Consider the following 15,766-nt stretch of genomic DNA (forward strand, 5'->3'; position numbering starts at 1 on the left):
GCCATCGGTACAGTAGATGCACCCGCTGCTTCCTTATAGATCTCTGGAGAAGCACTTCTCAGTCCTCGGGACACGCTAACAGTACAGGTTTTAAAGATATCCATGCTTGATCTCAGATGGTTAAATCAAAATTACTGAGGTACTAATCAAATGACCTGTTCCTGTGTCTTGAGAATGGAGTGAGAGAAGCACTGCTCTAGAACTAAGAAACAGGCAGGAAGAAAGCAAGCCACAGGTATCACATTACAGATCGAACGATAAGTCACCGGACGTCCCGGTGGCAGTTCTTGGAAAGAAACTACAGACTCTGCTGACGTGGGTTGGGTGCCACATACAGCCACAATCTGAGTTATGTGAAAGTACCGGCCAGGTAACACGGAGTACAGGGAGGAGTACAAGATGGCATGAAAACAAACATTAACTAAAACAAATGCATGCGCATCAGTCCCATAAGCAGTGGGAAGCCGTGGCCAAGACACTTGGCTCTGCACCTGGATGATCCGACCACCGCGCCAAGGCGTGCACCTGCTCTCAGCTCCCTATCACTCTGTCTAGTAAATGCTAAGCGCAGTGAATCAGGGAGAAATAACATTTATTAAAAATATAGGGAGAGACCAGGACCGTAATTCAGACCTGATTGCAGCAGCAAAATCTTTCTCTAATGGGCAAAACCATGAGCACTGTAAGGGACGGGGCGATTTAACATGTGCAGAGAGTTGGATTTGGGTGGGTTATATTGTTTCTGTGCAGGGTAAATACTGGCTGATTTATTTTTACACTGCAATTTAGATTTCAGTTTGAACACATCCCACCCAAATCTAACTCTCTCTGCACATGTTGTATCGGCCCCACCTGCAGTGCACATGGTTTTGCCCATGAGAGAAAGATGTCGTAACTGCGATCAGGTCTGAATTAGGCTACAGAAGTCTGCCAGGGCTGTGACCTTTTACTTACTTTTTGTACTTTTTCCATTTGCAAAGAGCTCTGCCCTCCCAATCTAGTAATAGATAACCGAGTTCTGTGAGAATATGTGGCTGGTCGCACCGGCATGGAGATTAGTCATCTGTCCCTCAAGTATTATCTAACATGTCCCACCAAGTGAGTGAAAATTTAGATTTAAAATTGAGGCACACAAGGTCCTCCCGGCTGGACCGTGCTCTTCTCTGTAAGGTACAAATAGAACTTACATGTCGGCTACACCATCAGTGGCCCCCAACTACAGACCCCTTCACCCCTATCTGCTTCTCATCACACCCCCATAAACACATTCTACATTCTCATTATGCCACTCCCCTTTCGGGTGCTGTGTAAACACTGTCCTGCTGAATGTTTAATACCACTTTTCCAATTGCGCCAAAATCCCAGGTTTTAGCACGTGAACACGCATGAACCCGGGATTTTGGTCAGTGTAAACACAAACTACATGGAACAAAGTCCCGGGTTCCTGACCCTGCTCTTTACAAAGGTCGGGCTGAGACCCAGGAATTTGCAGTGTTATATACCCGGCGTTTTCCTGGGTCGTCAGTGAAAAAGGGATATTACATATTCTATTGCTATGTTCAACCTTAAGCTGGGTACACACTTGTACGACAGCCAAACATTCCAATGGTCGGTCCGAATTCCCTTCAGCCTGGACCAGCGGGGATTGGCCATACATACCGTTCCGTCCTTCATTTGCATAGCACTAGGTTGCTAGTAATATATTCCGTCGGCACTGCAGCAGGGCCGACTGGAAGCCACTGGCAGCGACCCAGAGAAGCGTGACTCACAGGTACACACTGCCCGATGTAGGCAATTCGTCGTGCTGATACAGCAAATCATGCCGACATCACACTAGTGTGTAAATACCGGCTTTAAATAACACTGTGCTGGTACCCGACATGACATGTACTGTTTACAAACAAAACATAAAGCGCATATACAAGCAAAATAGTAATAATAATGATGATGAAGATTCAGAGATCAACCAATGTATACCAATACTAAATATGATATCCAGTCAAAATGTCGCCAGTCAGAATGTTGACATTCACAAATGTTGACATGTTGATAATGCAGTCAGTAGATTTTTGTGTTATTTTTAGGGTTTGGCTAAACTAGGCAATGAAAAAAAAATGTATGTTGTTGTTATGTGTCAACGTTTGTGAATGTTTACGTATTGTTTGTCGACCCAATATCCATGTTGACAGTTTGACTGCTGACATGCAGAACAGGTCGACATTCTGGTGTTATCTTTTCAGAACACACCCAAAAATAAGAAGACACGCGTATCATCACAACGGTCAGTCTCTAAATTTAATTTGGGCCTTTACTGGCATCAAGACAAAAACAAAAATAAAGTGGCCAGCAGGACAAGTCTCATCCACTATAACGCTATATAGTCTCACCTCTCCAAAGTGCATGTATATATATTCCCGAGCCTTCTGGTGCAGCTCCTGGCAGCCTATCTGCTCGGCAAAGCTGGCAATGCCAATGGCATTGCTTGGGTCCAGCTGCTGAATGAGGAAGTCACAGCAGGCCTTGACCACACTGTCCATCTGATACATGACCGCGCCGTTCATCACGTGTATGACGCACTTCTCCCCCACGGAGATGCTGGCCGTGTACGCAAACTCCAGGAGCCGTGCCATGACTTTGGGGTGAATCCCTTTAATGGTCACAGTCTCCATGCCGCACTCCTTGAGCCCATTGGTGAACATGGCTCTGAAGACGGGGCTGCTGGAAGCCAGCACGATTTTATGGGCCACAAAGTCCGTCTGTATCTCGTTGTACGTCACTCGCAGCGTCACATCACACAGCTGCTGCCCGAGCCTCAGCTCGTTCATTATCTTGAAAGCCTGATTGGTGTGATCCGCCAGCGAGTACTGGAACTGGCGGTTGCCATTGTTGCCCGAGGGCGTGACTTCAGCCTGGCACTCCGTGGCATACATCCCCTCCGCGCTTACAAACAGTCTTTAGCTGCACATTGTCCAGGAAAGAAAAATAAATTACTTGTATTTTCTATTGGTTTTTTTTGTTTTGTTTTTTAAAGGCTTTTGAGTATAAACACAAAAAAGTGAACATAAAAAAAAAAAAGTTAGTGGCCAATAATTAATCTTCTCCGGATAAAACCACCGTGGGATTACATTTTGGGAGAATGGTTGGAGACATATTGAAAGTCAAGAAAATGTGACCCAACGAGAAATGGCTGCAGACATCCATAGATTGGCCAGCGTAAGCTGGGAAGTACTCCGGGTGGATAATACACTCAGATGTACAGTCCGTGTTGCTGAGTCCAGCTGAGGAAAATCCAGGAAACCATCATTAGTTCAGTCTGTGCTTGATATCTATAATGAGAACACAAAGAGCAAATCATGTCATTGGCTCCAGCGTCAAATACAAATGATGCTTTTATTTCATACAATGGGCCATGTGTAATGACGCCGAGTTTGGCGGCTGCGCGGGATGCCGGTCTAACTCGGACGTTCTATTAAAGGGGCAATCACTTTCAAAACATGGTTCTGCCTTGTAAGTGATTGCCCCATTAAAAGAAAAAATAAGAATTTACTCACCGGTAATTCTATTTCTCGTAGTCCGTAGTGGATGCTGGGGACTCCGTAAGGACCATGGGGAATAGACGGCTCAGCAGGAGACTGGGCACACTAAAAGAAAGATTTGGTACTACCTGGTGTGCACTGGCTCCTCCCTCTATGCCCCTCCTCCAGACCTCAGTTAGGATACTGTGCCCGGAAGAGCTGACACAATAAGGAAGGATTTTGAATCCCGGGTAAGACTCATACCAGCCACACCAATCACACCGTATAACTCGTGATATTTTACCCAGTTAACAGTATGAATAACAACTGAGCCTCTCAACAGATGGCTCAACAATAACCCTTTAGTTAGGCAATAACTATATACAAGTATTGCAGACAATCCGCACTTGGGATGGGCGCCCAGCATCCACTACGGACTACGAGAAATAGAATTACCGGTGAGTAAATTCTTATTTTCTCTAACGTCCTAGTGGATGCTGGGGACTCCGTAAGGACCATGGGGATTATACCAGAGCTCCCAAACGGGCGGGAGAGTGCGGATGACTCTGCAGCACCGAATGAGAGAACTCAAGGTCCTCCTCAGCCAGGGTATCAAATTTGTAGAATTTAGCAAACGTGTTTGCCCCTGACCAAGTAGCAGCTCGGCAAAGTTGTAAAGCCGAGACCCCTCGGGCAGCCGCCCAAGATGAGCCCACCTTCCTCGTGGAATGGGCTTTCACTGATTTAGGATGCGGCAAACCAGCCGCAGAATGCGCCAGCTGAATTGTGCTACAAATCCAGCGAGCAACAGTCTGCTTAGAAGCAGGAGCACCTATTTTGTTGGGTGCATACAGGATAAAGAGCGAGTCAGTTTTCCTGACTCCAGCCGTCCTGGAAACATAAATTTTCAAGGCCCTGACTACGTCCAGTAACTTGGAATCCTCCAAGTCCTTAGCAGCCGCAGGCACTACAATAGGTTGGTTCAAGTGAAAAGCTGATACCACCTTAGGGAGAAACTGGGGACGAGTCCTCAATTCTGCCCTATCCATATGGAAAATCAGATAAGGGCTTTTACACGACAAAGCCGCCAATTCTGACACACGCCTGGCCGAAGCCAAGGCCAATAACATGACCACTTTCCACGTGAGATATTTGAGATCCACGGTTTTAAGTGGTTCAAACCAATGTGATTTTAAGAAACTCAACACCACATTGGGATCCCAAGGTGCCACAGGAGGCACAAAAGGGGGCTGAATATGAAGCACTCCCTTTACAAAAGTCTGAACTTCAGGCAGTGAAGCCAGTTCTTTCTGGAAGAAAATCGACAGAGCCGAAATCTGGACCTTAATGGAACCCAATTTTAGGCCCATAGTCACTCCTGACTGTAGGAAGTGCAGAAAACGACCCAGCTGAAATTCCTCTGTGGGGGCCTTCCTGGCCTCACACCACGCAACATATTTTCGCCAAATGCGGTGATAATGGTTTGCGGTTACTTCTTTCCTGGCTTTTATCAGCGTAGGAATGACTTCCTCCGGAATGCCCTTTTCCTTTAGGATCCGGAATTCAACCGCCATGCCGTCAAACGCAGCCGCGGTAAGTCTTGGAACAGACAGGGCCCCTGCTGTAGCAGATCCTGTCTGAGCGGTAGAGGCCATGGGTCCTCTGATATCATTTCTTGAAGTTCTGGGTACCAAGCTCTTCTTGGCCAATCCGGAACCACGAGTATCGTTCTTACTCCTCGCCTTCTTATTATTCTCAGTACCTTTGGTATGAGGGGCAGAGGAGGGAACACATAGACCGACTGGTACACCCACGGTGTCACTAGCGCGTCCACAGCTATCGCCTGAGGGTCCCTTGACCTGGCGCAATATTTCTTTAGCTTTTTGTTGGGGCGGGACGCCATCATGTCCACCTGTGGCCTTTCCCAACGGTTTACCAACAGTAGGAAGACTTCTGGATGAAGTCCCCACTCTCCCGGGTGTAGGTCGTGTCTGATGAGGAAGTCTGCTTCCCAGTTGTCCACTCCCGGAATGAACACTGCAGACAGTGCTATTATGTGATTTTCCGCCCATCGGAGAATCCTTGCGGCTTCTGCCATCGCCATCCTGCTTCTTGTGCCGCCCTGTCGGTTTACATGGGCGACCGCCGTGATGTTGTCTGACTGGATCAGTACCGGCTGGTTTTGAAGCAGGGGTTTTGCCTGACTTAGGGCATTGTAAATGGCCCTTAGTTCCAGAATATTTATGTGCAGGGAAGTCTCCTGACTTGACCATAGTCCTTGGAAGTTTCTTCCCTGTGTGACTGCTCCCCAGCCTCGAAGGCTGGCATCCGTGGTCACCAGGACCCAGTCCTGTATGCCGAATCTGCGGCCCTCTAGAAGATGAGCACTCTGCAGCCACCACAGTAGAGACACCCTGGTCCTTGGAGACAGGGTTATCAGACGATGCATCTGAAGATGCGATCCCGACCACTTGTCCAAGAGGTCCCACTGGAAGGTCCTTGCATGGAACCTGCCGAATGGAATTGCTTCGTATGAAGCCACCATTTTTCCCAGGACTCGTGTGCAGTGATGCACCGATACCCATTTTGGTTTTAGGAGGTCTTTGACTAGAGATGACAGCTCCTTGGCTTTCTCCTGCGGGAGAAACACTTTTTTCTGTTCTGTGTCCAGAATCATCCCCAGGAACAGTAAGCGTGTGGAAGGAACCAGTTGTGACTTTGGGATGTTTAGAATCCAGCCATGCTGTTGTAGCACTTCCCGAGATAGTGCTACACCGACCAGTAACTGCTCCCTGGACCTCGCCTTTATTAGGAGATCGTCCAAGTACGGGATAATTAAAACTCCCTTTTTTCGAAGGAGTATCATCATTTCTGCCATTACCTTGGTAAACACCCTCGGTGCCGTGGACAGTCCAAACGGTAGTGTCTGGAATTGGTAATGACAATCCTGTACCACAAATCTGAGGTACTCCTGGTGAGGAAGGTAAATTGGGACATGCAGGTAAGCATCCTTGATGTCCAGGGATACCATGTAATCCCCCTCGTCCAGGCTTGCAATAACCGCCCTGAGCGATTCCATCATGAACTTTGATTTTTTTATGTATGTGTTCAAGGATTTCAAATTTAAAATGGGTCTCACCGAACCGTCCGGTTTCGGTACCACAAACAGTGTGGAATAGTAACCCCGTCCTTGTTGAAGTAGGGGTACTTTGACTATCACCTGCTGGGAATACAGCTTGTGAATTGCCTCTAGTACAGCCTCCCTGCTCGAGGGAATTGTCGGTAAGGCCGATTTGAGGAAACGGCGAGGGGGAGTCGCCTCGAATTCCAGCTTGTACCCCTGAGATACTACTTGAAAGATCCAGGGATCCACCCGTGAGCGAACCCACTGATCGCTGAAATTTTTGAGGCAGCCCCCCACCGTACCTGGCTCCGCCTGTGGAGCCCCACCGTCATGCGGCGGATTTGGAAGAAGCGGGGGAGGACTTTTGCTCCTGGGAACCTGCTGCGTGGTGCAGTTTCTTCCCCCTTCCTCTGCCTCTAGACAGAAAGGACCCGCCTTTTCCCCGCCTGTTTTTCTGGGTTCGAAAGGACTGCACCTGATAGTACGGCGCTTTCTTAGGCTGTGAGGGGACATGGGGTAAAAATGCTGACTTCCCAGCTGTTGCTGTGGAAACAAGGTCTGAGAGACCGTCCCCGAATAACTCCTCACCCTTATAAGGCAAAACTTCCATGTGCCTTTTAGAATCTGCATCCCCTGTCCACTGCCGAGTCCATAAGCCTCTCCTAGCAGAAATGGACAATGCACTTATTCTAGATGCCAGCCGGCAGATCTCCCTCTGTGCATCTCTCATGTACAAGACTGAGTCTTTTATATGCTCTATGGTAAGCAATATAGTGTCCCTGTCCAGGGTGTCAATATTTTCTGACAGGGAATCTGACCAAGCAGCAGCAGCACTGCACATCCACGCTGAAGCAATAGCTGGTCTCAGTATAACACCAGTGTGTGTATATACAGACTTTAGGATAGCCTCCTGCTTTCTATCAGCAGGTTCCTTTAGGGCGGCCGTATCCGGAGACGGTAGTGCCACCTTTTTAGACAAACATGTGAGCGCTTTATCCACTCTAGGGGGAGTTTCCCAACGTGACCTATCCTCTGGCGAGAAAGGGAACGCCATTAGTAATTTTTTTGAAATCACCAATTTCTTATCAGGGAAAGCCCACGCTTCTTCACACACTTCATTTAATTCTTCAGATGGGGGAAAAACTATTGGTAGTTTTTTCTCCCCAAACATAATACCCTTTTTTGAGGTACCTGGGTTTATATCAGAAAGGTGTAAAACCTCTTTCATTGCCTCAATCATGCCACGAATGGCCCTAGTGGACATTAAATTTGACTCATCGTCGTCGACACTGGTATCAGTATCCGTGTCTGCCATCTGAGGCAGTGGGCGTTTTAGAGCCCCTGATGGCCATTGAATTGCCTGGGCAGGCACGGGCTGAGAAGCCGGCTGTCCCGTATTTGGCCTGTCGTCAAATTTTTTATGTAAGGAGTCGACACTTGCACGTAATTCCTTCCATAAGTCCATCCACTCAGGTGTCTGCCCCGCAGGGGGTGACATCACATTTATAGGCATCTGCTCCGCCTCCACATAAGTCTCCTCATCAAACATGTCGACACAGCCGTACCGACACACCGCACCTACACACAGGGAATGCTCTTAAAGGAGACAGGACCCCACAAAAGCCCTTTGGGGAGACAGAGATAGAGTATGCCAGCACACACCAGAGCGCTATATAATGCAGGGACTAACTGAATTATGTCCCCTATAGCTGCTATAATATTTACTGCGCCTCAAATCTGTGCCCCCCCCTCTCTTTTTTACCCTTTTCTGTAGTGTAGACTGCAGGGGAGAGTCAGGGAGCTTCCTTCCAGCGGAACTGTGAGGGAATAATGGCGCCAGTGTGCTGAGGGAGATGGCTCCGCCCCTTTTTCGGCGGACTTTTCTCTTGCTTTTTTCTGTATTCTGGCAGGGGTAATTACCACATATATAGCCTCTGGGGCTATATATTGTGGTTATTTTGCCAGCCAAGGTGATATTATTGCTGCTCAGGGCGCACCCCCCCAGCGCCCTGCACCTTCAGTGACCGGAGTGTGAAGTGTGTATGAGGAGCAATGGCGCACAGCTGCAGTGCTGTGCGCTACCTTGGTGAAGACTGAAGTCTTCTGCCGCCGATTTTCCGGACCATCTTCTTGCTTCTGGCTCTGTAAGGGGGACGGCGGCGCGGCTCCGGGAACGAACACCAAGGACGGGTCCTGCGGTCGATCCCTCTGGAGCTAATGGTGTCCAGTAGCCTAAGAAGCCCAAGCTAGCTGCAAGCAGGTAGGTTCGCTTCTTCTCCCCTTAGTCCCTCGTTGCAGTGAGCCTGTTGCCAGCAGGTCTCACTGTAAAATAAAAAACCTTATATATACTTTCTTTCTAGAAGCTCAGGAGAGCCCCTAGTGTGCATCCAGCTCGGCCGGGCACAGAAATCTAACTGAGGTCTGGAGGAGGGGCATAGAGGGAGGAGCCAGTGCACACCAGGTAGTACCAAATCTTTCTTTTAGTGTGCCCAGTCTCCTGCTGAGCCGTCTATTCCCCATGGTCCTTACGGAGTCCCCAGCATCCAATAGGACGTCAGAGAAAACTGGGAGTTCGGCCGACATCTCGCACGTTATTACATGCAGCCCATTGTGTATTATATCACATGGATATCCATGCTTATGAACAGATGTTATAATCAAACTGACTGAGGTACTAATAAAGTCACCTGCATTTAAGCATGGATATTCTTAAATCCTGGACTGTAATGGGAAATGCTGGCTTAAGAGACCATCTATTCGTTTAACTTTCATGTCATGGTACGATATGGTGAAGCCGTGTTTATACAGGTATTGTCTCCTACATGACAAGGTGTAGCCGTATACACACACACACAGGTACAATCTACTACATGACAAGGTGTAGAATATATATATATATATATATATATATATATATATATATATACACATACATACATACATACATACACACACACAGGTCCCTGTCTCCTACATGAGAAGGCGTAGATATATATACACACACAATCTCCTACATGAGAAGGTGTATTATATATATATATATATACACACACATACATACATACATACATACATACATACATAGGTACTATCTCCTACATGACAAAGTGCAGCCTTGCCTATACAGGTGGGAATTACTTCTCTATCGCTAGGTACAGTAGTTAAGTCTGATATGTATATCTATATTGCTCGATCATGAGAGAATACATTTTTTTTTTTTTTTTAATTACAGAAGATGGTATGATGGTATACGGGAAGTAAATACCATAAATGACAAGTGTAATAGTCTACATACCAGCAATAACAAGTGTGTCACAGTACATTATTGCAACACACCCTTAGCCTCAGAGTTTCAGTAAAGACTTGTGTGTAACCTTATAATCCACCAACACTGCTAAGCCTTCCAGTCATCATCGCTACAGAACCAATTTCATCACAGATTAACAAAACCTACAGTCACATAGAGCAGGGGTTCTCAAACTCGGTCCTCAGGACCCCACACAGTGCATGTTTTGCAGGTAACCCAGCAGGTGCACAGGTGTATTAATTACTCACTGACCCATTTTAAAAGGTCCACAGGTGGAGCTAATTATTTCAATTGCGATTCTGTGAGGAGACCTGCAAAACATGCACCGTGTGGGGTCCTGAGGACCGAGTTTGAGAACCTGTGACATAGAGTAATCCATATAGTCCCCTACCAGTATGTCTGCTGCCAGTGTAGTAGCCAGTGACAATGGTGGGACCTGCCAGTATCACAGCTGCTCTCTTTATATGTTCACCGTCCCCTCAGACTACACGAACGATGTCCACTATCCCCCACCAGGATCACAGCTGGTTTACCCACCACCATAAAACACTACACCGAGGAGCTGAGCATGGGACTGCCGTTCTACTATCTGACATACTTTGCACTTTCCTATTTACGTGCGAAAAGAGAAAAGTATGACTCTTGTTTGGGCGCACTCTTGTGTTAACTAAATGTTAATTAATTATTAATGTATCAGAGTCATACTTTTCTCTTTTCGCACGTATACCCCCCCGTTTTTTGACTCCGGACAGAAAGCGATTACTAATAGTTAGCATGATTGTCCATTTCAGGCTCCTATACGATTACCCACGTACATTGAATCTAGGTTGGTGCAGGATCAAAAACCCTTCTTTTTTTGTGTAAACTTTCCTATTTACAGCAGTTGTGCCAGTGACCTCTATAGACAGTGACACCTGTCAGTATAGTGAAAATTTCACTTATCCTTAAAGGGCTACTACACCCCTGTACCTCCGTCTGCAGCACACCTCAAGCCCGATTCCGATTTGTACACAATGCCAATGTTCAAGCAACTGAGCGATTATCGCCCGACTGCGCTTAAGCCACAGTCGCACTGCGCACACGCCAAGGTACCTATACAATGCATCGCAGTGAGGATTTAGTCGCAAAGGGGCAGATAGGCGGGAACAGTTTGGGGAAGGTAATGGGGTAAAAACACAGGCGTGTCACGGCATGTTACTGCCTTCAACTGCACATGCAAAATTCATGGCTGCAGCGTTGATCTTCCTCGTTTCTACGCAGCTGCTGAGGACTTTGCAATGACTCCAATGGGCATTGTAGGCCGCTGCTTCCCTAGGGGTTTTTTGCATGTCCGTAGGCTGATAAATCCGAGTAGGCATGTACATACAAATCGGAATCAGGACCATTGCCCTGTATTTCACATTCTTCCATCGTCTATATACTTCTCATGACAGAGGCTTGAACACACCTCACACGTAACAGCAATGTATAATCCAAACACTAACTTTTCCAATATTAGATTATTAACCGTAACAAAGTCCAGATCCCCAGTGTCACTGTTACATAGTACATCAGTTACCCTCTATATATTGTTCCTAGTGTAAATCAGACATTTGTATGTAGTAAATAAAGGTTATTCATCTTTATTCAGTACAGCAGTACTCATCTGTCCCTGAGATTTTATTACATCACAATTAACTAACATCTACCTTAAACTAGACTTAAATATTGTATTAATTATCCTCACTGTACAAGACCCGGCCGTACTAGCTTTCCTGTTATAGACTACTCCACTAACACCTGCTGTCACCTAGCTCTACCTACCCCTTCTACCTTTCACTGCCATCTACTCTGCTATAGCCTACTCTACCAGACCCCCGCAGCCATTTACTCTGCCATAGCCTACTCTATCCCCTGATGCCATCTACTCTGCCATAGCCTACTCTACCCACTGATGCCATTTACTCTGCCATAGCATAGTCTACCCCCCGCTGCCATCTACTCTGCCATAGCCTACTCTACCCACTGATGCCATCTACTCTGCCATAGTATAGTCTACCCCCCACTGCCATCTACTCTGCCATAGCCTACTCTACCCACTGATGCCATCTACTCTACCACACGCCCACTGCCATCTACTCTGCCATAGCCTACTCTACCCACTGATGCCATCTACTCTGCCATAGCCTACTCTACCCACTGATGCCATCTACTCTGCCATAGCCTACTCTACCAGACGTCCGCTGCCATCTACTCTGCCACAGCCTACTCTACCCACCGATGCCATCTACTCTGCCTTAGCATAGTCTACCCCCCACTGCCATCTATTCTGCCTCTGCCCACTCTACCCACTGATGCCATCTACTCTGCCATAGCATAGTCTACCCCCCGCTGCCATCTACTCTGTCATAGCCTACTGTACCAGCCCCCCCCCCACCCCACCTGCCATCACCTACTGTACCAGCTTTCCCACCCCACCTGCCATCACCTACTCTACCAGACGCCCGTTGCCATCTACTCTGCCATAGCCCACACTGACTGACCCTCCACTGCAGGTACGTGTACGTTAGCCTCCCCTGGCTGTGTTAGGCTGCTGTGCCATAGCTGCCCTGCCAGCCCTGTGAATACTTCCGCCCTTCCCCGTGTAGAACCTTCCTCTAACCTCAGCCTGTACCACTACGGCAGCGCATTACCCCCTCTCCTGCCACTCTCACCCCCGTCTCTAACCCTTATCGCCTGTTCGCCTTATCAGGCATGCGTGTTCCTGCTCCCCTCCCGCCGGCGTCACCCATGCCCCGGTGTCAGTCTTACCGGCCTCCGGATCTTCTGCCCGCCGCCCCCGCCATGTTCCGGAGCAGTCACAATGACTAAGCAGTAGGACCCAGCAGCGTCACAATAAGAGGTCAGGGGCGGGGCCTCGCGTCACGCAGGCAGCTGGGCGGAGACTAGGCGTCACATGATAGGGACTGTTGTCGGGCAGCGAGCTAATTGGCGAAGGCGCATGGGTCTCGGAATGTTCCTGCCTTTATGTAAGTGAAAGTACAAACTACTACTGCACAGTACGCACGGCACTGGGCAGCGCAGCGGCAGAGGTGGCGGCTGGGCGTTGTGTAATTCTTCTCACGGGAGGGAGTAATTTGCCGGCACTGTATATACTGCATACACTGTACTGTACTACATGTCCTGTACTACATATATATATATATATATATATATACACACATATATATATATATATATATATACACATATATATATATATATATATATATATATACACACACACACAGTATATATATATATACTGTATTCTATATATAATGTACTCTATATATACTGTATACATGGGCTTTCCAGTACCCACACTGTACCTTTAAATCGGGGCATCTGTTTTACACAGGTTCTGTGGCATGCTTACTTCATGCCTGCATTTCACCTGGTTAGGGCTGTAACACACTGGCCGGTTTCTCCCGGATGGCAAAAAGCCGGACAAACTTTGTCCGGCTTTTTGCCATCTGGGAGAAACCGGCAGAGTCGCTCACACAGGACGGCTTTGAGCCGTGTGTAATGCTGTGCGCATGCGCAGCATCAGACACGGCTTCAGAAAAAAACGTTGTGTGTGAAAGCTCCCCTTCACACACATGGTTCACTGGCTCCAAAGACGGCCCGGCGGCCGCTTGGCCGCCGGACCTTTCAGTGGTGAGACCCGGCTGCAACCCGGCAGCCGGGCCGGGGCCGTGCAGTGTGAAGGGACCCTAGCCCTCACACTGTTAACTACAATGCCGGCACGGGAAAAAGCCATCCGGCTTTTTCCCGGCCGGCAAAAGCCGGGTAGTGTGTTTCAGCCCTTACAGTCACAGAAACTAATTCATGAGCGTCCCGGTTTAAAGGGATAGTATGGTTATCCTCTCCTCTATGTTTTTAGACTGTAGGAGAAGATCCAAACACAAGGAGAACATGCAAACTGCACACACAGTGCCCCAGGACTCGGCATCAGACTCAGAAGACACCATCAATGCCCAAGGGGGATCAGTACGTAATCCCGCTGGACGGGATCCCGGCGGTCGAAATACTGACGCCGGAATCCCGACCACACAATCCCGACAGGGGTGGCAAGCGGAACGCAGCCCCTTGCGGGCTCGCTTCGCTCGCCACGCTGCGGGCACGGTGCCTCCCTACGCTCGGCACACTATTATATTCTCCCTCTATGGGTGTCGTGGACACCCACGGAGGGAGAATATGTCGGGATTGTGGCGGTCGGGATTCCGGCGTCGGTATTTCGACCGACGGGATCCCGTCCAGCGGGATATTGACTGCATCCCGCCCAAGGAGCGTGATAGTGAATACACTGTTTTATGTGTGCCAATATAATATCCAATCCCTATAACTCCTACAGTTGCTCCCTACAGCCCAATCTATTACTCCATACTTCTTCCTCTTAGTATAGGCATCCCGGTTTATTTTTAACGTCCTTGCTGCTCATAACCCCTCCCTTTATATTTGGTATGTGGTACTCATATTTCAGGAATCTCCCCCTGGGTGCTATACAGTACAAGTGAGTCATGTGTATGTAGTTAGAGAGATAGCTAGATAGCTGTGTGTGTATATATTTATAAAAATAGATATGTGTATATAAATATGTATGTATATATGTGCATATATGTATATCTATGTATATCTATCTATCTATATATACAGTATATATATATATATAGATATAGATCCTCCAATAGGTCGCACTCACATTCACATACAACATCTTCATGGCAACAACTGGGGTGGCGCCCAGAACTGACCTAAACAAGGAAGTTTTGGCGCATAGGACACTCACACGTTATGAATGGCTGAGTCATCCTCTCCGCCTGCCTGTTATCACCTCCAGCAAAACTCCAGTGCAATGTATAGAGAGCAGTTGAGTCTCTGTGAAGCTGACACAGGTTTGGTTCATTTTCATAGGTTGTACCAACGTGGATCTTAGAGCTCACTACAGGGGTGTAACCAGAACTTTGCAGTGTCCTATAGCAAAATATTGAAGGTACCCCTGTCCCAATGCTTCAAGAAAGATTCCTCTCTGCAGCTGTTATTAAAGTAATGCCTCATAATAGCGCCATAGGGCCTAATTCAGAGTTGGACGAAGGTGCTGCGTACGTCGCATGCATAGGGTCTGCGCACATGCACCGCCCATAGTGTGCGTGCGCGACCCTTCATCATGATTATTGACAGACGACGGGCGTCTGGGGGTGATGATGTGGCATTGTGGACGAGGAGATCAAGAAATGCAGGCATGTCATGGCCGGCCTATGATGTAGCCTGCGTTTCCTGCGTATGGAACCATGGCGGCAATGCCCCTGCCTGCGCATTGCTGGGCAGCGCCACACATTTTGGGCAGCCTTGTCCTGTGCTGGGCGCAAAATATGCATCCATCTATAAGTAGTTCCTTTTCTTAACCATAGTAGTGCCCTAGGTCATATTATGCCCTATAGCAGTGCCCTAGTTTATTTTATGAACCATAACAGTGCCCTAATTTACATGAGGTCACATTGTAGGGCTGCCAGTACACATTATACCACACAGTATCCCCAATTTACATTATGACATACGGGGCGGGATGTACTAAAGGTGCAGACTATATTCCACCAAACATCGCAATGATACTAATCACATACTGTATGTACTAACATATGCGATTAGTATCACAAAGGACAGCTCTTCCGAAAAGAGCTGCCCTTTGTGAAGCTGGTGCTCCAGGGTGAGAGGGTGTCCGCGGGTCTCCTTCAACTTTTTGCCCAGGAGCCTCCTGTTGGTGATGTCTAGAGCGTGTCTGTGCTAATCCTCCTCCTC

General features: G+C 47.8%; 1 protein-coding gene across 1 annotated transcript in view; it reads right to left on the reverse strand.

The window, feature by feature from the left end:
* The window catches only part of KEAP1 (kelch like ECH associated protein 1), a 28,993-nt gene extending 16,111 nt beyond the window's left edge, over positions 1–12,882 (reverse strand). The window contains exons 1-2 of the mRNA XM_063931384.1: positions 12,737–12,882; positions 2,388–3,326 (exon numbers count right to left, since the gene is read on the reverse strand). Coding sequence (XP_063787454.1) covers positions 2,388–2,930 — 543 coding nt within the window. The 5' untranslated portion in view covers positions 2,931–3,326; positions 12,737–12,882. The remainder of the gene's footprint in view (positions 1–2,387; positions 3,327–12,736) is intronic.
* Positions 12,883–15,766: the final 2,884 nt, after the last annotated feature.

Source organism: Pseudophryne corroboree, chromosome 6 (assembly GCF_028390025.1).
Source record: "Pseudophryne corroboree isolate aPseCor3 chromosome 6, aPseCor3.hap2, whole genome shotgun sequence".
Taxonomy (NCBI): Eukaryota; Metazoa; Chordata; class Amphibia; order Anura; family Myobatrachidae; genus Pseudophryne; species Pseudophryne corroboree.